At 42.5% G+C, this 23979-nt stretch overlaps 1 protein-coding gene across 1 annotated transcript in view; it reads right to left on the reverse strand.

Annotated features, from left to right (window-relative positions):
- Positions 1 to 23979, reverse strand: part of LOC137351709 (signal peptide peptidase-like 2B) — a 75429-nt gene that overhangs the window by 44677 nt on the left and 6773 nt on the right. Inside the window, 8 exon segments of the mRNA XM_068016441.1 lie at positions 3263 to 3344; positions 5321 to 5372; positions 5375 to 5430; positions 5562 to 5658; positions 6416 to 6555; positions 7410 to 7549; positions 14105 to 14194; positions 21261 to 21443. Of these exon segments, the coding sequence (XP_067872542.1) occupies positions 3263 to 3344; positions 5321 to 5372; positions 5375 to 5430; positions 5562 to 5658; positions 6416 to 6555; positions 7410 to 7549; positions 14105 to 14194; positions 21261 to 21443 (840 nt within the window).

Here is a 23979-nt window from a genome sequence, read left to right on the forward strand (position 1 = left end):
TGGTCAAGGGTTGTTTTTGCGAGTGCAAGCCTGTGACCCGTGGTGTACTGCAGGGATTGGTGCTGGGACCCTTGCTGTTTGTAGTATACATTAATGATTTATATATGAATATAGGAGGTACGATCAGTAAGCTCGCAGATGATCCGAAAATTGGTAGTGTCGTAAATAGTGAGGAGGAAAGCCTTAGATTACAGGACGATATAGATGGGCTGGTAAGATGGGCAGAGCAGTGGCAAATGGAATTTAATCTGAGAAGTGTGAAGTGATGCATTTTGGGAGACTAACAAGGCAAGGGAATATACAATGGATGGTAAGACCCTAGGAAGTACAGAGGGTCAGAGGGACCTTGGTGTACTTGTCCATATATCACGGAATGTAGCAGCACAGGTAGATAAGGTGGTTAAGAAGGCATATGGGATACTTGCCTTTATTAGCCGAGGACATAGAATATAGAAGAACAGGGAGGTTATGATGGTATGTATAAAACGCTAGTTAGGCTACAGCTGGAGCACTGTGTACAGTTCTGGGCATCACACTATAGGAAGGATGTGTTTGCACTGGAGAGGGTGCAGAGGAGATTCACCAAGATGTTGCCTGGGCTGGAGCATTTCAGCTATGAAGAAAGACTGGATAGGCTAGGGTTGTTTACCTTAGAGCGGAGAAGGCTGAGGGGGACCTGATTGAGGTATACAAAATTATGAGGGGCACTGATAGGATAGATAGGAAGAAACTTTTCCCCTTAGTGGAGGGGTCAATAACCAGGGGACATAGATTTAAGATAAGGGGCAGGAGGCTTAGAAGGGATTTGAGGAAAAAAATTTTCCACCCAGAGGGTAGTTGGAATCTGGAACACACTGCCTGAAGGGGTGGTAGAGGCAGGAACCCTCACAACATTTAAGTAGTATTTAGATGAGCACTTGAAACGTCAAAGCATACAAGGCTACGGGCAAAGTGCTGGAAAATGGGATGAGAATAGATAGGTGCTTGATGGCCGGCACAGACACGATGGGCCGAAGGGCCTGTTTCTGTGCTGTATAACTCTATGACTCTATGAGGATAGCACTAGCCTATAATTTGCAGTTACTGCCACCTAGCAGTTTAAATGGAAATTACTACATATATGTAACAGGCGACTTATTTTACTTCTGATTCTGATCATGAATTCTAATGAAAGCTCAGTGAGCTGAAATGTTAACTGTTTCTTTCTCGACAGATGCTGCCTGACCTGCTGAGCATTACCAGCATTTTCTGTTTTTATGACTGATTTAAATGTCAAGTTCAGAGCCCCCAGATCCTGATCACACTTTAAATGCAAGAGTTTTAGAAGTATTCTGAAAATCTGATTGTAAATAAGGAATCACAGGTTTACCTGCAGGTACAGCATGCAATTAGGAAAATAAATGGCATTTTAGTCTTTATTATAAAAGGATTGGAGTATAACGTTCCAGGGATGAGAAATTTCAGTTACGTGGATAGACCTGAAGAAGTTGGGACTGTTTTCCTGGAGAAGAGAAGGTTGAGAGGACATTTGATAGAGGTATTCAAAATCATGAGGGGTCTGGACAGAGTGAATAGGGAAAAACTGTTCCCACTCGTGGAAGGATCAAGAACAAGAGGGTACAGATTTATGGTAATTGACAAAAGAAGCAATGGAGACTTGAGGAAAAGCATTTTCATCCAGCTAGTGGTTAGGATCTGGAATGCACTGCCTGACAGTGTGGGTGGTGGTGATTCAATCAAGGCATTCAAGAGGGAATTGGATTATCCGAAAAGAAAGAATGTGCAGGGCTATGGGGAGAAGGCGGGGGAGTGGCACTAGGTGTACTGCTCCTTCGGAGAGCCAGCACAGACATGACAGGCCAAAACGGCCTCCTTCTGTGCTGTAATACAATTCTGTGATAAGAGTAAAGAAGTCTTGCTGCAATTGTACAGGGCCTTGGTGAGACCACATCTGGGGTCCTGTTTACTGCTTTAGTCTCCTTACCTAAGAAGGATATCTTGCCTAAGAGGGAGTGCAATGAAGGTTCACTAGACATTCCTGGGATAAGGGGTTTGTCCTATGAGGAGAGATTGAATAGACCAGGCATGTATTCCTAGAATTTAGAAGAATGAGAGGTAATTGCATTGAGATACGTAAAATTCTTAAGGAGCTTGGCACTGTCGATGTGGGGAGAATGTATCCCCTGGCTGGGAAGTCTAGAAATAGGGAGTCACAGTCTCAGAATAAGTGGTCAGCCATTTAGGACTGAGATGAGGAGCATTTTCTTCACTCACAAGGTTGTGCCTTTGGAATTCTCTACCACAGAGAGCTGTGGATGTTCCAGTCATTGAGTATGTTCAAGACAGAGATTGATAGATTTTTGGATACAATGGGAACCAAGGGCTATGGGGATAGTGCGGGAAGGTTTAGTTGAGGTGGAAGATCAGCCATGATCTTATTGAATGGCAGAAGCAGGCTTGACAGGCCAAATGGAGTACTCCTCCTATTTCTGATGTTTTTATGAGGTAGAGGCGCTGTTCCTACTCTCGACACTCTTACACCCAGGGAATCAGCTGCAGCACTTACTACTGGTTGAGGAGGGTGGTCCACCAGGTTACACTGTTGAATGCAGGAGCATCTCGCATGTTGCTCACTGTCCAAATGTGGCTCATGAGCTCCACTGATCTGGACTCTGCTTCTTCTCATATTAACCGTAGAAGTTAGTTTCACTGGGAGCTGAAAAATCTCCAGTGTAACCAACTCCGATCTGAAGAGACACTGTGCAGATAAATAGCGTCTTGAAACTCCCCGGACCTGTCAGACTGGAAAAGGTTTGCCTGCAGGGAGAAACCCTTATAGTATTGATCAATCCTTCCGCCCAGGAAATTTTAAGAGTGTGGGCTGAAGCATCTCACCACCTCAGTACTGAAACAGCTGACAGATCATGTTCTACTACTTTTATGCAACATAGAAGATGTGGAGGAGGGGGAGGAAATCATGGTAAGAAACAGGTGCAAGTACACCTGCCATAGATAATGGTCCTAAAATATCTGAAAAGTAAAAGGTATGAGGAAAAATCAATGTTTCAGTCAATGGCTAACTTCAACCAGGAATTAGAATATCTATAATGAACAGTCAGCCACTCTACACATTACAGTCAAGCTGTCATGTGTGGATCAGCTGATAGAATAGACAATAGGATAGAGGGCTTTAAAAACATTCTTTAGAGTCATTACATCACAACTGATTAGCATTCACACAACACAACTTAAGGCACAGTACCTTAAAAGTTGGCAGTCTGATTGTTTTTAACATGTAAAGGCAAAAGGCAATTCCCAGAGTGTCTTGCAAGACCCAGGCCCATCTGTGAAAGAGAATCCATTCAGTGTCTTAAAGCTCAAGGTCTGCATAGTAATTTACTGTACAAATAAACATGGGACTAATACAAAAACAATGCTGTAAAATATTGCTCTACACTGATGACTCATCAGTTCAAACCAACCTTGGTCTCTGAGCTACTTAGTTATATACCTGGGATGGCCACTTGAAAAAATTCTTGCTAAGAGTCATAGAGAGATATAGCACTGAAACAGGCCCTTCGGCACATCGAGTCTGTGCCAACCAACAACCACCCATTTATACTAATCCTACATTAACCCCATATTCCCTACCACACCCCCACCATTCTCCTACCACCTACCTACACTAGGGGGAATTTACAATGGCCAATTTACCTATCAACCTGCAAGTCTTTGGATGTGGGAGGAAACCGGAGCACCCGGCGGAAACCCACGCGGTCACAGGGAGAACTTGCAAACTCCGCACAGGCAGTACCCAGAACCAAACCCGGATCGCTGGAGCTGTGAGGCTGTGGTGCTAACCACTGCGCTGCCCAAGTAATTTTAATCAATTAAGCTTCAAGTAATTTTAAAAGCAGTAACATATCAATTCAGGTTTTTACTTAAGGTTAAAGCAAAGTAAAAAAGAGGAACTGTAAAATATCAAACTATGATAAAATACATGTGACCTTCCATCAGAACTGATGAAGGTCACAGACCGGAAACATTAACTTTGCTTCTCTCTCCACAGATGCTGCCAGACCTGAGTATTTCCAGCACTTTTTGTTTTTATTTCAGATTTCCAGCATCTTCAGTATTTTGCTTTTATAAAATACATGTGCATGTTTGCAATCTCTGGCCTTAAAATAATGTGATCTAAATTTAAGTGCATAAATGATGCAATGTGAACATTAGTGAATAAATTACATGGTGCGAATTTAAGTGTATAATAACAGGTGTAAATAGTTGATATGAATATGTCATTGCATGAAATTCCTTTGTACATAAGTGAGTTAAAAGAGCTTCCGCTCAACAAGCAGATAAAAGGACTCTCACGTAATCGGCTAAGAATTAGAACATAAATATTCACACTCCATAATTTCAAGGCCAGGAATTTAAACAAGTACAGGCAATAAGAACACATCTTCAAGATCTATAAAAAAAATTAAAAACTGCAAATGTTGGAAATCCGAAATTGAAAATGATGGAAAACATACAAGCCAGTCAGTATCTGTGTATGGAAAAGACAAGTTAATTTTATCAGAACATAAAAAATGAAAAAAGAAACGGTTAAGAAAAGGAAATAAACATATACAAAAGAAGCAATGACCTCAAGCATTCTTAAACAAAAATCAGAAAATGGTAAGACGGCAACGATGAAATTTACTTAAAACAATGGGAAAAAATATCATTTTAAAAAGTTAAAGACACAAGGGAGGCAAACGTTGTGCAAAAAAGCCGAGGCAGTGGGTGGGGTGATAAGTCAAGTGTGTAAAGGAAATAGGAAAAACCAATAAAAAAGGGCATGATCCAGCAGTCCAAAAAACAAAGCTAGTCAATTCACAGAGCACAGAGATTGCTCCACAACACAGTGTTTTGATAGGCGGGGCGAGGGCATGGGTCTTCACCCTAAGCACCAGTCAGACTGTCCCTTCCTCACCCATCGTGACTCACCAGCATCATCGGCTGTGAAGAAAGTGGAGGTTATAGTTAAGGTCTGGAGTTAGTTAAAGTCAACTTGAGCTTTTGACAAGCTTTACTGGATCAGCATAGAAGGCCGAAAAGGTCAGAGAGACAGCAGGATGGGGAATTAAGAGGGCAAGTAACTGGATGCTCAGGGTCATAATTGTGAACAGAACAAAAACGTTTGGCAAAGCAGCCACCTAACCTGCATTTTGTCTCCCCAGTGTAAAGACCACACTGTGAGCAATGGATACAGTCTATGCTAAAAGAGGAAGTACCTATAAATTGCAAGGTAAACAACAAGATAATGTTACTTTACTTGTCTTCATTTCTGAATACTGCCCACACACAACTAACAGAGACACAGAACATGCCAGAAATAACATTCGTACTTGGGGACGCTTGTGACTACATGGTAGGTCTGGAATCCTGATTAGAAGAACAGAGAGAAGTCAGGGGTACATCAGGTGAAAGGAAGGAGAGAATTCTAAATTCAGGGTTGTTTTAAACTCAGTTTTTTATATCAATTTACAAAGGATGTATTTTAAATTACATCATACCTGCATTCACAAAAAGGAATTCTCCTAACAAATGGGGACAGGCAACTGTAAAGTCCGATGGAGGAGGCAAGACAGAAAATTCCTATGATTACGTACACTGGTTTTGAGACAAGGAAGAACCAGAGTGTGAGAAGGTGCTTAACAGATATGGCTTCTAAATATTCACAAGTGTCACAGTAGTTTCCAAATCTCTCCCCTCCAATAAATGTCACAATTGGAACTGGGCATCTAATTTCAACCCAAAAATTCCACATCATTTGTTGACGCAATTTCTTCTCCTAAAGGCAAAGACTCCTATAGTTTCAGACACCAAATACTCTCCAGCACCTCATCTATTCTGCATGCGAGTCTACACATTAAACGTTGAAAGGCTAACTGTTAAGGACATTACACTGGAGCCCAATCATGCCGTTTTCGGATGTCTGCACACTTGCACGTCCCAGAAGCAGTCATTGGTTCAGGACTCCTGAACCATGGCTAATTTTCCCCTCTTTGCTCCAGAGGTGCGAATGCTATTTGGAGTACTCCTGTCATCTGGCTAAGATCAGCAGTGCAGGAGACACTTTGGGGAGTGTTGTGCTAACAAATGGATGGAACCTGGGAACTTCTTGCTCTATTTGATGCAATTACACTTCACTAGGGCCGAACAGCATTCATTCTCTCTACTCTCTGTATAAATCAATGCTCCCACAGGAATATATATATATATTTGTAAAATCTATACACACACACTGTGCCAGAACATTCAATGATTAACCGACAGTAAGAGCATATTTTATTGTGCACAGTGCAGCAAACTGGCAGCCATCTAGCCCACCTCCAGGTATTTGGAAATCCAGTAAGCAATGACATACCTAGCTGATTGTAGAAGTAGTAAAGGAGTATGAGCATTGAGCAGCACATCACCACAAAAATACAGATCATAATTGGTGTCACATCGACAGTTTCATCATCTTGTTTGTCTGCCCCATCATGCTTGTGCTTCATGTAGCGCCTTAAACAGGAACAGAATATATTAAAATAGCCATTGCATTTCACATCAGAGTGAAAACTTTCACATCGCTTTCTCAATGCATATTTGATACCAACTTTTTTTCATTCGTTCATGGGATGGGAGCATCACTGGCAAGGCCAGTGTTATTATCCGTCCTTAATTGCCCTCAAGAAGGTGATAGTGAGCCGCCTCCTTGAACCACTGTAGGTCAGGTGATGCAGGTACACCAACAGTGCTGTTAAGGAGGAAGTTCCAGGTTTTTTGGCCCAGCAACAGTGAAGAAATGGCGATACAGATACAAGTCAGGATGGTGTGTGACTTGGAGGGGAACTTGCAGGTGGTGGTACTCCCATGCGTCTTATGTAGTAGTGGTGTCACTGGGAGAATGGTGCACAAGTGGAGGCCAGTGACTAAAAATGCACTCTCCCCGATTTTTACTTGTGATGTGCTCTTATTCCTATTCGTCCTATTGGACAGCCAACTGGAATGGAATTTTGGACTGCCCCCAAAGCACCTCCATGAATTCAGGACTCAAATTCTATCAGAGGAGTGGAGTTTGATGGTGAGAATATGGCACCTGCTGCCAATGCAAAGTAAGTAAACCTGGTATATGCATTGTGTAGACTCACATGCAACTGTTCAAGCTCAGGAAATTCATCACAAGTGGACTGCAGCATCAGATAGCAGAGGGAGAACAGAATTGCAATTGTGCAAATAATGTTCCAAAAGTGTTTTTATATTGAGAACGCTCCTCTGGCAGGTTCAGACCAGGTGACTGGAGGAGTATCCACAGCTATCAATCATGTATTTCCGACACACTAATTGCTCATTTCTATGTAGCAGGGATCACCTACTTTTTCACATCTTTGCTTCCTGCCCAGTAGCCACCGATAGCTACTGTCCCGACGGCCATGACAAAGATAACCACCATGTTATAGTCCAGGAACGGCTCATTTGGGGCATACATCGCTACTTTGATCGATTTTCCAAAAGTCTGTCGTGGAAAGAAAGGATTTATTTTTTCAAAAAAGCTTTGTTCATATGTAACCTTCTAATTGGTAAAACTATATCAGACACCACTGTCTGTGACAGGACTTAAAAGTCGCAAAATAGGTTAACAGAAGCGGTGAAAACTGAGAAATTTTGAATGTTAAACTTACAATACTGTCCTGCTTGCATGCTGTCTAACCTCTATAAAAAGCAGTCAGCATCAGGGATGCGCCGGTATTGTGTCTTTGGGGTCACATATTATGGATTACGGTGTATTGGCCATCTCATAAAAAGTTTAATCCCTCTGGTTCATTCATTTGCATAAAACGGATACCAACAGATCTTGCTATTCGGATTTAGGATTGATCTGCTAATAATACAACAGTGATAAAAGCAACCTGAATTGAATCAGCTGGCCCACAACAGTCAAACCAGTCAAAACCAACAAGCTAAAAGTACAAGCGCAAGATAGGACTGCGATGCCTGGGCTGGATTGGCAGGACCTGAGTCAGACAAAGCGAGAGAGGAGCACTGCAAGAACAGAGTTTCAAAAAGCGCACCAAATGCCCAGAGTCGGAGACCGGAATCAGACAGAGCAAGAGAGAGAGAGGAGCGCGGTGGGAGCGGAGGTTTAGAAAGCGCGCCAAAAGCCCAGAGTCGGAGACTGGAGACACAGCAAGAGAGAGAGGAGCACGGTGGGAGCGGAGCAGGGGAAAATCGAAAAGTGACATTAGAGTGACGTCACAGTCAACAGAGAGAGCAGGGAAGAAGCTACCTGTTTGTTGAATATCTGTTAAGTGATCAAGGTCCATTCTAATCCTAACTTTTAAAATAGTAAAGGAACTAGTGGTAAGCTTAATAAAATATATTTAAAAAAAATAAAATAATTAAGCTGTTAATTAAAACACATTAAGGATGGCAGGACAGGTGATGTGTCACGGCTGCAGCATGTGGGAGCTCCTGGATACCAGTGTGATCCAGGACAAACACGTCTGCAGTACGTGTTTGCGGCTTGAAGAGCTTCGGCTCAGAGTCATTGAACTGGAGTCCGAGCTGCAGACACTGCAACATATCAGGGAGGGTGGAAGTTACCTGGGCATTTAGTACCAGGAGGCGGTCACACCCCTTAGGATAGGTCTTCTGATTTGGTCAGTGGTCAGGAACAGGAGAATGTGGCTGCAGCTGAGGCAGATAAGGTGACCCAGAGGGCAGGAGTGCAGGAGCCTCAGCCTTTGCGATTGTCCAACAGGTATGAGGATCTTTCATCTTGTTTGGATGAGAGTGGGGGCTGCAGGGTGGATGAGCAATCTGACCATGACACCACAGTACAGGAAGCCATTCAAGTGGAGGGAGAAAAAAGGATTGTATTGGTAGTAGGGTACAGTATAGTTAGGGGGATTGACACTGTTCTCTGCGGCAAACAGCGTTAGTCCAGACGGCTGTGTTGGCTACCCAGTGCCAGGGTTTGGGACATCTCCTCAGGGCTGGAGAGGAACTTACAGTGGGAGGGGGAGGATCCAGTCAGCGTGGTCCACGTGGGTACCAATGACATAGGCAGGATAAGGAAGGAGGTTCTGCACAGTCAGTATGAGGAACTAGGTGCCAAATTAAGAAGCAGAACCTTAAAGGTAATAATCTCTGGATTATTACTTCAGCCACTTGAAAATTGGCATAGGGCAAACAAGATGAGAAAAATTAATGTGTGGCTCAAAGACGGGTGTGGTAGAAATGGGTTCCGGTTTGTGGAGCACTGGCACCAGTACTGGGGAAAGTGGTGGCTGTACCATTGGGACGGTCTACACCTGAACCGTGCTGGGGCCGATGTTCTAGCGAGCCACATAACTGGGGAAGTAGGCAGGGTTTTAAACTGAATAGTGGGGGCAAGGGATCAAATTTGGGAAGATATGGTAAATCAAGGAGTAAACACAAGGCAAGAAGGAAAGGTATTAATATGGGAAATGATACACAGACTGTGATAGGAAGGGACAGAGCGTACAAATCTAAGAATAAATCAACAGATAAGGCTAAAGGTTACAAGATAATAAAAGGACAAAACTAAAGGCTCTGTTTCTGAATGCACGTAGCAGATGAACTGAGAGCACAAATAGAAATAAATAAGTATGATTTGATAGCCATTACACAGACATGGCTGCAGGATGACATAGATTGGGACCTGAATATTGAAGGGTATATGGAATTTAGGAAGGACAGGAAGGTAGGAAAAGGTGGAGACGTAGCTCTGTTAATTAATGATGGTATTAGCGCAATAGCGAGGGATGACCTAAGTTCAGGAGACCAGGATGCAGGGATGACCTAAGTTCAGGAGACCAGGATGCAAAAGCAGTTTGGGTAGACATTAGAAATCATAAAGGCAAGAAGTCACTTGTGGGAGTGGTGTACAGGCCACTTAACATCAACCACATTGTAGGACTGGGTATAAAGGAAGAAATAATGGCAGCTTGTCAGAAAGGTACAGTGATAATTATGGGGGGGTTTTTAACCTACATATAGACTGGAAAAATCAGATGGGCAGAGGTAGCCTAGATGAGGAGTACATAGAATGTTTATGGGATAATTTCTTGGAACAATACGTTTTGGAGCCAACCAGACAGCTGGCTATACTAGACCTGGTATTGTGCAACAAGATAGGATTAATTAATGACCTCATAGTTAAGGCACCCCTAGGTAGCAGCGATCATAATATGATTGAATTCTACATTCAGTTTGAGGGAGAGAAGAGTGGGTCCAAGACTAGTATTTTAAACTTAAATAAGGGCAAATATGAGGGCATGAAAGCAGAGCTAGCTAGTGAACTGGCAAATCAGGTTAAGGGATAGGTCAATAGAGATGCAGTGGCAGACATTTAAAGGGATATTTCAAAATACAGAATAGATACATTTCAACTAGAAAGAAAAATTCCAGGGGTGGGACCCACCATCTGTGGTTAACTAAAATAGTTAAAGTTAGTATCAAACTTAAAGAAAAAGCCTATAATTGCGCAAAGATGAGAGACAGGTGAGAAAATTGGGCAGAATATAAAAAAAAGCAAAGAATGACTAAAAGATTGATAAGGAAGGTAAAATGAGAAAAAGCTATCTAGAAATATAAAGACAGATGGTAAGAGTTTCTACAGGTATTTTAAAAAGAAAAGTTAACAAAGTGAGTGTCGGTCCTATAAAAAGTGAGTCTGGGGGAATTAATAATAGATAATAAGGAGATGGCAGATGAATTGAACAGATATTTCGCATCGGTCTTCACTATTGAGGATACAAGTAACACCCCAGTCTTAACTGTAAGTCAGGAAATGGAAGGGAGGGAGGAACTCAAGAAAATACCAGGGAAGTGGTGCTGAACAAATTGTTGGAGCTGCGGGCTGACAAGTCCCCGGGTCCTGATGGACTTCATCCTAGTGTGTTAAAAGAAGTGGCTAGTGAGATAGTTGATGTGTTAGTTTTAATTTTCCAAAATTCCTCAGATTCGGGGAAGGTTCCGTTAGCATGGAAAATAGCAAGTGTAACTCCATTGTTCAAAAAGGAAGGGAGACAGAAAGCAGGAAACTACAGGCCAGTTAGCTTAACATCTGTCTTAGGGAAAATGTCAGAAGCTATTATTAAAGACGTTATAGCAGGGCATTTAGAAAAATTCAAGGTAATCAGGCAGAGTCAACATGGTTTTGTGAAAGGGAAATGATGTTTAACCAATTTATTGGAGTTCTTTGAGGAAGTTACATGTGCTTTGGATAAAGGGGAACCGGTGGATGTATTGTACTTAGATTTCCAGAAGGCATTTGATATGGTGCTACATCAAAGGTTATTGCAGAAAATAAAAGTTCATGGTGCAGGGGGTAACATATTGGCATGGAAAGAAGATTGGTTAGCTAACCGGAAACAGAGAGTAGGCATAAATGGGTCATTTTCTGGTTGGCAAGATGGAACGAGTGGTGTGCCACAGGGATCTGTGCTGGGGCCTCAACTTTTTACAATTTATATAAATGACTTGGACAAAGGGACCGAAGGTATGGTTGCTAAATTTGCTAATGACACAAAGGTAGGGAAGTAATGTGTGAAGAGGACATAAGGAGGTTCCAAAGGGATATAGAAAGCTTATGTGAGTGGACAAAGACCAGGCAAATGGAGTACAATGTGGGAAAGTGTGAAATTGTCCACTTCGGCAGGAAGAATAACAAAGAAACATATTATCTAAATGGTGAGAGATTACAGACCTCTGAGATGCAAAGGGATCTGGGTGTCCTAGTGTATGAATCGCAAAAGGTCAGTATGCAGGTACAGCATGTAATTAGGAAAGCTGATAGAATGTTATTGTTTATTGCGAGGGGAATTGAATACCAAAGTAGGGAGGTTATGCTTCAGCTATACAGGGCATTGGTGAGACCAGATTTGGAGTACTGTGTACAGTATTGGTCTCCTTATTTAAGGAAGAATGTAAATGCATTGGAGGCGGTATAGAGAAGGTTTACTAGACCAATACCTGGAATGGGTGGGCTGTTTTATGAGGAAAGATTGGACAGGCTAGGCTTGTATCCGCTGGAACTTAGAAGAGTAAGAGGCAACTTGATTGAAACATACAAGATCCTGAGGGGTCTTGACAGGGTGGATATGGAAAGCATATTTCCCCTTATGGGAGAATCGAGAACTAGGGGTCACTTTTGAAAAATAAGGGGTCGCCCATTTAAGACAGAGATGAGGAGAAATGTTTTCTCTCAGAGGGTCGTAAGTCTTTGGAATTCTCTTCCTCAAAAAACAGTGGAAGCAGAGACTTTAAATATTTTTAAGGCAGAGGTAGATAGATTCCTGATTAGCAAGGGGGGGGGAAAAGGTTAACAGGGGTAGATGGAAATGTGAAATAATCAGTTCAGCCATGAACTTATTGAATGGCGGAGCAGGCTCAAAGGGCCAGGTGGCTTACTCCTGCTCCTAATTCGTATGTTCGACTCAGTGCAGAATGAAGATTGGACAGCCGTATCCCACATAAGTTATTTCACTCCAAAAGTAATTAATTGGGAAGCACTTTGAGACATTTCAGTGACATCTTTAGACTCTAAATGCTATTTTTCTTTGCTTCATTGAAAGTACGTCCTTTAGGTAATCAATGCTTCCGCTATATTAATTAAATGCTTTAAAGCTCAGTAATTACAGGAATCAGCAGATCCCTCAGAAGAGGCATCAACAAATCCAGTAAATTCAACCAGAATAATCCAGTTACCTCCAGAATTCAACAGGATACACCAGAGGTCTTGCCATCCATCCTGGAGGATCCTGACCACCATTGCCAGCTGCTGGTGCTGCCAAAAAACTTTGGCCATCCTGCTCCACCCCTGAATATCCAGCTGGCAGAAGGTGGCATGGCTGGGCCAGGATCCATCCACAGAGCACGGGAAACCTGTAGCGTATGACACATCGTATTACCCACAGCTCTCACTGTATCATCCAGCACTCCACAAGGACCAAAGCTGGTTCTGTGCAAATTAATGCACAATATAAAACATCACTGCATAAACTGAACAAAACACAGTACCGCTTACTTGTACATTGATCCACTACATGGTGAGATGCCGGCGCACCTCTGGACACAGTCCCATCCTTGACTGCAACACCAACAGCAACTCTCAGCACTGGCTAGATACTGCTACACAGTGGAGGAAGAAAAGGAACAGGGGAAGTCAACCTCATACTTACCTGCATTTATTGTTGTGCTGTCATTTTTGCTTCCTTGCCAGGACCACTTCCTTCCACCTCCACAAATTCAACTTTAAAATTCTCATCCTTGGTTTCAAATCCCTCCACGGCCACCTCTCCTTATTGCTCCTTCTTTAAGATGCGCCTTAAAACCTACCTCTTTGATCAAGCTTTTGGTTATCTACCCTAATATCTCTTTACATAGCTCAAGTCACATTGTGTTCGATAATGCTCTTGTGAAGTGCCTTGGAACGTTTTACAACATTAAAGGCACTACATAAATGCAAGTTCCTGTTATTTTTTGAGATAGATGTCTATTGTTTTCTTCAGCTGCAGAATAGGGCAGGAATAGCTGCAGTTAACAGCTGGAGTGGAGTGGAGCGCCAGGGTCAGGAACGGATAATCAATCAAGCTTCCAGGTCCCAATCACTATCCAGGATCTCTTGCTGGAAAATGCATGAGCTGGGCAAGGCAAGGATCAGACTGAACAGGAATGATCTCCTCAGGATTGAACTGACTGCTGAGGACGCATAGGACAATTTGCACACTTGGAGTCATAGATGGTGTGTATCAGCACCATTAGTGGAGAAGGCTGGAGCAGAAAAAATAACCATGGAAAAACAGCTGAAAAACAAAGTATGTCAAAGCAACTTGCTCAGTGGGTACACAGTGTCTGCTAATTCATTTCAGTCTGTTTCACGTTGCTCTGCGATTTGGTGTCTCAGATTTTAACTACTCCTCGCTTTTCCTTCACTCATTCCTGCTGGTTTATAAGTGACAGCTGCAACATTTGACCCACTCTGATCAGCAGTAAATACTTTTAAAACACTCCACCCATTACAAGGACACATGAGAAGCTTTACCTTTGATATATCAAGCATGTCATTGTAACTGAGAAGAGCAACTGGGATATCTATCTCCTCATACTGACTCCCATTTCCACCTGGAGGCACCTGCAGATCAGAAAAAACAACTGCACATTAGTCAAACACGATAGTTTACACTGACATGTCTATAATCTCACTGTTTCATTATCTATTTATTGAACAGTTTTGAGAACTGTAAGAGGAGACCGAAAGCTTCAGGCAGTATCTGCACGAACAGTACAAGGCTTTTAATCTAGGCCAACATTTCTTATAAATTCACTAATAGGCAACTGATAATTGGCATGATAACAGACAGAGCATTTATTCCATTACCAGTGGATCTCCAATGGCACTGTACACGAGACTATTAGGAGAATAACTGGAGTTATCTTTAATGAAAGACAACTGGGACTATTAAAAAAGGCAACCGTGCCTGGGGCCATGGAAACAAAATTGTACAACTGGGGTTTCATAAAGGAATATGGCTGAAACAATAAAAAAAAACATGGTTCTTTTTTGAGCAGGGCATAAAGTAGCCAATTGTAGTCAAGTAAGGGAGCACAGAAGAAACAAGCAGTGGCAAACGATTTGGGCTGGGATCATGCTAAGAAACCATCTTTTGGCTTGTGGACCCAAAATAAAAGGACATGAAGCCTCCAGGCTAGCTAGGAGTGAATGAGGAACAGAGGAATTGGGTCAGGGATCATAGTACTGCATTGGGGAAAACAGGCTTCCAGATCAGGCTGGAAGACAAAGCAGGAAATAACATGGAGGAGCCACGAGTTGGGTAAGTGAGGAAGACTTCACTGCAGAAAGTAAGGTGGAGTACTCGGAGCTTGTCAGAGAAGTGCCAAAAAAATCACTTGCTTGAGGGAATGGAGGAGCCTGAATGAAAAGGCTGGTAAATAGAAAATAACAGACCCCAGCACAACAGCGAATAACCACAAGAAAGCAGATAGGCAAATGACTGATAACAGGAGAGAGCAAAAGTAAAGTCAAATTATATGTAAAAAATATAAATTAAAAAGTTAAAAGTTTGAAAAAGTACAATACCTAGAAGAGCAGAAAAACAAGATGGTGGACACTGTTAGGCTACATAAATTGTAAATTGCTCTGCAGCGCCACCTGTTGTCCACTGCTATGTAACAGAAGCTTAGACAATTTCAAGGTTAAATGTTGACACTTAAGCATGACAACAGGGAGTATGTACATATGCAAGGTTTTTAGTGAACTTGAGATAACTTTCAATGTAAGTCTTTTTCCATAGCAACCCCTCTCCCACATCAGCTGAGTTCTATGGAACCCTGGGAGCAAAGCATTGTTTCCAAAGTCCAGATGTACACCTCAGTGATTAGGTTATGTTTAAGACCCCACGTGCTCTAAAAGTGAGTTACACATCAATGGGTCACTATGATTAGTGGCTGGGATCTACATGCTCAGTCGATGGCTTGCACTGATCACACTCTTCTTTCAAAGGTGTTTTTCTCTGCACAGCACATTATGTATTCATTAATAAATTTATTTACTAATGCTTGGGTCTCATTTGATGAAAAACAGAAGTAGCAAATGGTCAATACTCAGGTCGTGTAAATGCTGCACTAAAATACTTTAAATTCTACTGAGAAAACAAACCACTCGAGGTCCATTAATTGCTGTTGAGTAAACAACTGCAGGGTAGGCTGGTGTAATTTATATCAAACAGTGCCCAGCATTCCATTATTAAACAGTAATCAAAATGTTATCCTGAAAACCCACAGCGGATTGAACTGGAGTCCAAATGTTACCATGGAGACAACACTATAGTGTGGTCCACGGGGAGGAGGAAGGGGGAGAGAGAAGACGTGATGCACTGATTCTACACCACAGGGCCTGCACAGAAAATAAAGATTAGCATTTGCCTCAGACAAGCTGTGAATGGCAACTGACACTTCTCTAACCTCCCTCACATTCATTGAGATTTGAAAATGCTTTAGGAGGAGGAGGAAAAATGGTGGATGCTAAGCAGGATTGGTGAAAAGTTGTTGGGGGGGGGGGGGGGGGAGGGGGGGTGGAAGGGAAGGGAAGGGAAGGGAAGGGTGCCGAAAGCACGGTTGGGAGCAAGTGTTGGTTTTTGATAGTAGAGAAAAAGGTGGAAGTAACCAGTGGGCTGGTGCCTTGTGACTGAAACGGTGGAAACAGAGAAAACAGGGAACCAGCAGTAATCCAGTGTCAGAGGAGCTCTGGGCATATGTAGGGAGATACAGTTGGAAATCAGCAAGGTAGGAGCAGGCGAGGCGGATGAAAGATTTGAAAACGAGATTTGAGATGTCACTTTGGTGAGCTCAAGGAAGCAATCGAGCAAAGAAAGGACAGCAGCATTAGAGAGAAAGCAGAGAAAACTAACGCCAACCCTTCTGTAGTACCACTGAAGTATCTTTCAAGATAAATGAATTCAATCACTGTCAATATTACCAATTTTATTAGTAGAATACAACATTAAGCCTGATGTCTCCGATTCACCTTCAGAGGAACAACTTACGCAGCAGGATTATCGCAACAGAGGCCAGCTGAGAGACTCAGTTTTACAGCAAGTCTGACGTGGATCCCACTGTGGAATGAAACTGCCGTGTAAATTACATAGAATACACAGCACAGCAACAGGCCGTTCGTCTCAACCAGTCTATGTTAGCATTTATGGTCCACTTGAGCCTCTTGGCATATTTCCTCATTTTACTATCAGCATAACCCTCTATTTCTTTCTCCCTCATATGTTTATATCGATTCCCCTTAAATGCATCTACGCTATTTGTCTCAACTACGCCCTGTGGTAGCAAGGTCCACATTCTCAGGGTAAAGTAGTTTCTTCTGAATTCTCCATTTGATTTCTTGGTGACTATCTTATATTAATGGCCTCTAGTTTTGCTCTTTCCCATAAGGAGAAACACTACCAGAATGCTCTCATCCAAGACACAGCAGCAAATATTGTTCCAGACAGAGGATTCATGAAGTATCTATTACCTCATTTTAAAACCAAACTACATTGATTAAATGTTCATACTGTGGCAATTCTTGTCTGTTTAGTGTCACTGAAAATGGTCACCTTGAAAGAGCCAGTTAAAAAGTAGCATCCTTTACTAACTAATGACAGTTGAAACCCTAATGCTGGCTAAACTAGGAATGGGGACATCGCCATCAGCCTAAGTATTCCTAACACACTGCTACGTTAACCAAAGGAGCAACAGAGGCATTGTAATTGGCCTCAGCATCCCCGAAGACAGTGGGTGGGGGAGCCAGGATTTCCATTCTCATAGTTAATAAGTGACTTTGTTAATAAGCTACAGTCACTGACAACACAGTACAGCTAACAGAAGTGGCAGCTATGTATAGTCTCTAATAGTCTTGCAGCTGTAGTACGTGGGAGCTGGCGGACACCAGTGCGATCCACAGTAACCACATCTGCAGCAAGTGTTGGCTGCTCGAGAACCTTCGGCTCAGAGTTGATGAGCTGGAGTCCGAGCTGCGAACACTGCGACACATCAGGGAGGGGGAAGAGTTACCTGGACACTGTGTTTCAGGAGATAGTCACACCCCTTAGATTAATGACATCAAATCTGGACCGTGGTCAGGGACAGGAGGGTGTGACTGCAAGTGAGGCAGGTATGGGGATCCAGAATTTAGCTTTGGAGGAGCTTCACCCTTATCCAATAGGTATGAAGTTCTTTCTCCCAGTGTGGACGAGGGCACAGGCTGCAGGGAGGATGAGCTAACTGACCACAGCACCGTGGTTCAGAGCGTCATTCAAGTGGGGGGAGAAAAATGTAGTAGTAATAGGGGATAGCATAGTTAGGGGAATAGATATTGTTCTCTGCAGCAAAGACATGGAATCCCGAAGGCTGTGTTGCCTACCTGGTGCCAAGGTTAAGGACATCTCTTCTGGGTTGGAGAGGAACCTGGAGTGGGAGGGGAACGATCCAGTTGTCGTGGTCCACGTAGGTACCAACGACATAGGCAGGACTAGGAAAGAGGCTCCGCTGAGGGACTATGAGTAGCTTGGGGGCTAAATTAATAGCAGAACCACAAAGGTAATAAGCTCCGGATTACTACCCGAGCCACATGCAAATTGGCGTAGGGTAAATATGATTAGAGAGGTAAATGCGTGGCTCAAAGATTGGTGTGGGAGAAATGGTTCCGATTCATGGGTCACTGGCAACAGTACTGGGGAAGGAGAAAACTGTTCCGTTGGGACGGGCTCCATTTGAACCATGCTGGGACCAGTGTCCTGGCTAATCATATAACTAGGGTTGTAGATAGGACTTTAAACAAATTAGTGGGGGGGGCCGAGGGTTCAATTGAAGGGAAGTTTAAAAATCAAAAAGAAACGAGAGCGCAGAAGGTGCAGGGTAGTGAAGAGGCGAACGGTAATCAAAGTATGACAGGAAACGGTAGAAAATATAAGCAGAAGAGTGCAGCAGAAATTAGAACCAGAATGAGTAATAATGGCAAAAAGTCAAAGCTTAAGGCTCTTTATCTGAATGCACGCAGCATTTGTAACAAGATAGATGAGTTGACGGCACAAATAGAAATGAATGAGTATGACTTGATAGCTATTACAGAGATGAGATTGCAAGGTGACCAAGACTAGGACCTCAATATTCAAGGGTATTCAATGTTCTGGAAAAATAGGCAAAAATGAAAAGGAGGTGGGGTAGCTTTGTTAATAAAGGAAGGTATCAGTGCGGTGGTGAGTAGTGATATAGGTGCGATAGATCGTGATGTGGAATCAGTTTGGAAATAAGGAATAGCAAGGGGAGGAAGTCATGGGTGGAAGTCGTCTCCAGGCTCCTGAAGAGTTGCTTCACTGTAGGACAAAGTATAAATCGGGAAATAACAGAGGTGTGCAAGAAGGGCGTTATAATTGTCATGGGTGATTTTAATCTGCATATCGACTGGACAAATCAGACTGGTAGAGGTAACATGGAAGACAAATTTGTAGAGTGCATCACGGATTATTACTTAGAGCAATGTGTTGAAGAACCTACGAGGCAACAGGCTATTTTAGATCTAGTGATGTGTAATGAGGTAGGATTAATAAGAGATATTGCAGTTAAGGATCCCCTAGGAGGTAGTGATCACAACATGGTAGAATTTCAAATTCAGTTTGAGGGTGAGCAACTCAGGTCTCACACCAGTGTCCTCAACTTAAACAAGGACAATTACAGAGGTATGAAGAAAGAGTTGTCTAAAGCGGGCTGGGAAAATAGACTAAGGGGGTCAGGTCAGTGGATGAGCAGTGGCAGACATTTAAGCAGATATTTCATAACGCTCAGCAAAACTTTATCCCGGTCAAGAAAGAAGGGCTCGATAAGAAGGATGAACCCGTTGTGGTTAACAAGGGCGGTCAAGGAGAGTATCCAATCAAAAACTAAGGCATACAAAGCGTAGGGCCAGAGGATTGGGAATCTTTTTTTTTTAGGAACCAGCAGCGGATGACTAAAAAGCTAATAAAGAGGGAGAAAATTGATTGTGAAAGTAAATTGGCAAGAAACAAAAAAACAAACAGCAAGAGCTTCTACGGGTATATAAAAAGAGAGTAGCTAAAGTAAGCGTGGGACCCTTGGAGGACGAGTCTGGAGAATTGATAACAGGGTACAGGGAAAGGGCAGATAACTTAAACTAGTATTTTGCATCGGTCTTCACGGTGGAGGACACTATAAACATCCCACAGATATCAGATAAGCAAGGAGCTAATGGGAGGAAAGACATTTAGAAAAGCTTAACGCAATCAAACAAAGTCAATATGGTTTTGTGAAAAGGAAATCATGTTTGACAAATTTTCTAGAGTTCTTTGAGGATATAACAAGCAGAGTTGATAAAGTGGAACCGGTAGATGTAGTGTATTTAGATTTCCAGAAGGCATTCGATAAGGTGCCACATAAAAGATTATTGCACAAGATAGGAGCTCATGGTATTGGGGGTAATGTATTAGCACGGATTGAGGATTGGTTAACTCACAGAAAACAGAGAGTCGGGACTAATGGGTCTTTTTCAGGTTGGAAAGACCTAACTAGTGGAGTGCCACAAGGATCAGTCCTCGGGCCTCAATTATTTACCGTATATATTAATGACATGGAGGACGGAGTAGACTGTAATATATCAAAATTTGTTGATGATACAAAAATAGGTGGTAGGGCATGTTGTGATGAAGACATAAGGAATCTGCAAGGCAATATAGAAAGGTTTAGTGAGTGGGCAAAAACTTGGCAGATGGAGTTTAATGCAGGAAAGTGTGAGGTCATACACTTTGGTAGGAAGAATCAAAAAAAGGCAGACTATTATTTAAATGGAGAAAGACTTCAAAAAAGTACAGCACAGAGGGATCTGGGTGTTTTTGTGCATGAAACACAAAAAGTTAGCATGCAGGTGCAGCAAGTAATTAAGACGACAAATGGAATTTTGGCCTTTATCGCTAAGGGGTTGGAGTTTAAAAATAGGGAAGTCTTGTTACAACTGTACAGGGTGTTGGTGAGGCTGCACCTGGAGTACTGTGTATTTAAGAAAGGATATACTGGCATTGAGGCAGTTCAAAAGAGATTCACTAGGCTGATTCCTGGGATGAAGGGGCTGGCTTACCAAGAACACTAAAAAGGTTAAGCCTTTATTCATTAGAGTTTAGAAGAATGAGGGGTGATCTTATTGAAACATTCAACATTCTGAGGGGGCTTGACAGGGTAGATGCTGAGAAGATGCTTCCACTAGTGGGGGAATCTCGAACTAGGGGACATAGTTACAGAATAAGGGGACACTCATTTAAAACTGAGATGCGAAGGAACTTCTTCTCTCAGAGGGTAGTGAATGTCTAGAATTCTCTACCCGAGAGTTGTGGAGGCTGGGTCACTGAATGTATTTAAAGAGGAGGTAGATAGATTTTTGAAATATCTGGGAGTTGAGGGCTATGGGGAGCTGACACGAAAGATGAGTTGAGGTCTGGGGCGGATCAGCCATGATCTTATTGAATGGCGGGGCAGGCTTGAGGGGCCAACTGGCCTACCCTGCTCCTATTTCTTATGTTCTTATGTAATATAACTTCAGCTAACAGGAGATGCAGTGTTGCATTGTCACTAAACAGCCACAAATCAGTTAAACCAGGTCAATTTCTTTGTCCAACTTTTCTTACCAGGCTCTCCCTGCTGACAATGAGCAGCCCTTTGGCTCCATTGATCTGAGCAAGTCGCACTTTCTCATAGAAAGTACAGTTCCCACGCATCACCATGGCAATTTTATTGCTAAATCCTTGTAGGGGCACATCTAAAGGTGTGCAGAGGTCAGAGGATGTCAGGTCCTGGAGCTGCAAGAGAGACTGAGAGAGAAAGAACATAATTCTAGGTGCAGGTTAAACAGAGTGAATGAGATGTTTTCAGAATCACTTTTAGTAAATCAAATATACACCCGGTGAAAAAAAATCCATACCTGAATATGACTGGAACTGTGCATTTTAAAATGAATATTAACACTAAAATATTACCACTTTAAAAAGACATTGTATACCAAGATGCACAACACAATAAAAGTGAAGCATATACACAATGCTAATTGCAACAGAACCATAAATAAAATTTAAAAGGGGCTATCTCTAGCAATTGTTTTCTTCACTTTTTAAGGCACTGAATCTTTGCTGGGGAGACGTTCCCATGGAATCCAGATACCATCTGGTATGTTGCTTCAGTGGTCATCCTTCACATGTGAGCCTACAGAGTGAGTGTCAGCAAACAAATTAATTGTGGAGATCACTGTAACCAAGCCTGATCCTGTCTTTACATAATGCCTAACAAGGCACATTTCTGCCAAGGGTCATTGGATAGCAATCAGGGACAGCATCATTGGCCCTATTTCACCAAATGCTGCAGTGAACCATATTACCCTAACTGCTCCCTCAACCAAGATTAGCTAATGCCACAGAATAGAATCTGGCATCTTCCTGTCTATGATTTATCAGACTGTTTGTCCGAAATCCAGTATTGGACGAAGAGAAATTTTATGTTAGGAAAACTGAAGCCATTGTCTTTGGATCCAGCCATAAATGCCATTCCTGACCACTGTTTCCAACCCTCTCCCTGGCAACTGTCTGAAGCTGAGCTCGACTGTGGTGTTGCATTTGACCCCAGGATAAGGTACCGACCACATATTGACTCCATCACCAAGACTGCTTACTTTCACCTGCGTAGCACTGCCCGACTCTGACCCTGCCTCAACTCATCTGCTGCTGGACCCCTCACCATTGTCTTTGTTACCTCTCGACTTGACTCTTCCAATGCTCTCTTGGCCAGCCTCCCATTTTCCACTCTAAAGAAACTTTTGCTCACCCATAACTCTGTTGCCCGCATCTAACCTTGCACCAATTTCCATTTACCTATCACCTGTGCTTACTAACCTACATTGGCTCCCAGTCCGCCACCGCCTCAATTTTAAAATTCTCATCCTTGTTTTCAAATCCTTCCTCCTTGTCCCTCCCTATCTCTGTAACCTCCTCCAGCCCTACAAGGAGTACAAGGAACAAGTTGAATGAATTACAGGAACAGGGCGGCGCAGTGGTTAGCACCGCAGCCTCACAGCTCCAGCGACCCGGGTTCGGTTCTGGGTACTGCCTGTGCAGAGTTTGCAAGTTCTCCCTGTGACTGTGTGGGTTTCCGCCGGGTGCTCCAGTTTCCTCCCACGTGCCAAAGACTTGGGGGTTGATAGGTAAATTGGCCATTGTAAAATTGCCCCTAGTGTAGGTAGGTGGTAGGAGAATTGAGGGAAGGTAGTGATGTGAGAGGGAAAATGGGATTAATGTAAGATTAGTATAAATGGGTGGTTGATGATCGACGTGGACTCGGTGGGCCGACGGGCCTGTTTCGGTGCTGTTTCTCTCTATGGCTCTAAATACAACTTGGAGGGTATAACATGGTAGCCATTACTGAGACTTAGCTGCAAGAAACGCCTGGACTAAGTACTAAATATACCAAGTTATAAAGTCTACAGGAAAAATTGGTAAAATAGTAGAGGCAGATGGGTAGCCTTAGTAATTAAGGATGAAAGAGGGGATATAACAAGAGGTAAGCAGGCAATGGAGTAGAATTTCTTGAGTGTGTCTGAGATAGTTTTCTGCATCAATATGTCCTAGAGCCAACAAAGGGGCATGCCGTATTAGATCTAATAATGAGTAATGAGCCAGATTTAGTTCAAAGCCTAACAGTGCATAAACATTTATCTAATGATTATAATATGATTGAGTTCAAAGTAGTGTTTGAAAGGGAGAACTGTGAAACAGTTACTAAGATTCTAGATTTAGGTAAGGCTGCCTTCAACTGGATGAGACAGAGACTGTCTACAGCAGGGTAAATCTCTTAAAAGGGTAAAATGACAGATAATCAGTGGGAGGTGTTTAAAAAGAATTTGTGACACAGAACCAGCTAAACCCCCAAGGGGAAAGAGCTCTAGCTGCTAAAAAAAAGTCAGCCATGGACAGCTAAAGAGGTAAGAGACAACATTAAACTAATAAAAAACATACAAAAATACAAACATAAGCACAGATCCTTGTGAATGGGAAAGATACAAAGTACAGCAAAAAGGTGATGAATAAGTAGTAAGAGCTACAAAAAGGGAGTATGAAAAAAATCTTGAAAGGATATCAAAATCAACAGGAAAAAATGTTTAAAACTACATTAGGAACAAAAAGGTGGTCAGGGCAATATATGCCCCTTAAGAACTGATGATGGTGATATTTTCAATGGAAATAAGAAAATGACATGAACAATGAAAGCAAAATACTGCAGATGCTGGAAATCTGAAAGAAAAACAGAAAGTACTGGAAACACTCAGTAGGTCGGTTATTTCCTTGTTTTCATGAAAGGTCA

This window comes from Heterodontus francisci, chromosome 36, assembly GCF_036365525.1.
Source record: "Heterodontus francisci isolate sHetFra1 chromosome 36, sHetFra1.hap1, whole genome shotgun sequence".
Classification (NCBI taxonomy): Eukaryota; Metazoa; Chordata; class Chondrichthyes; order Heterodontiformes; family Heterodontidae; genus Heterodontus; species Heterodontus francisci.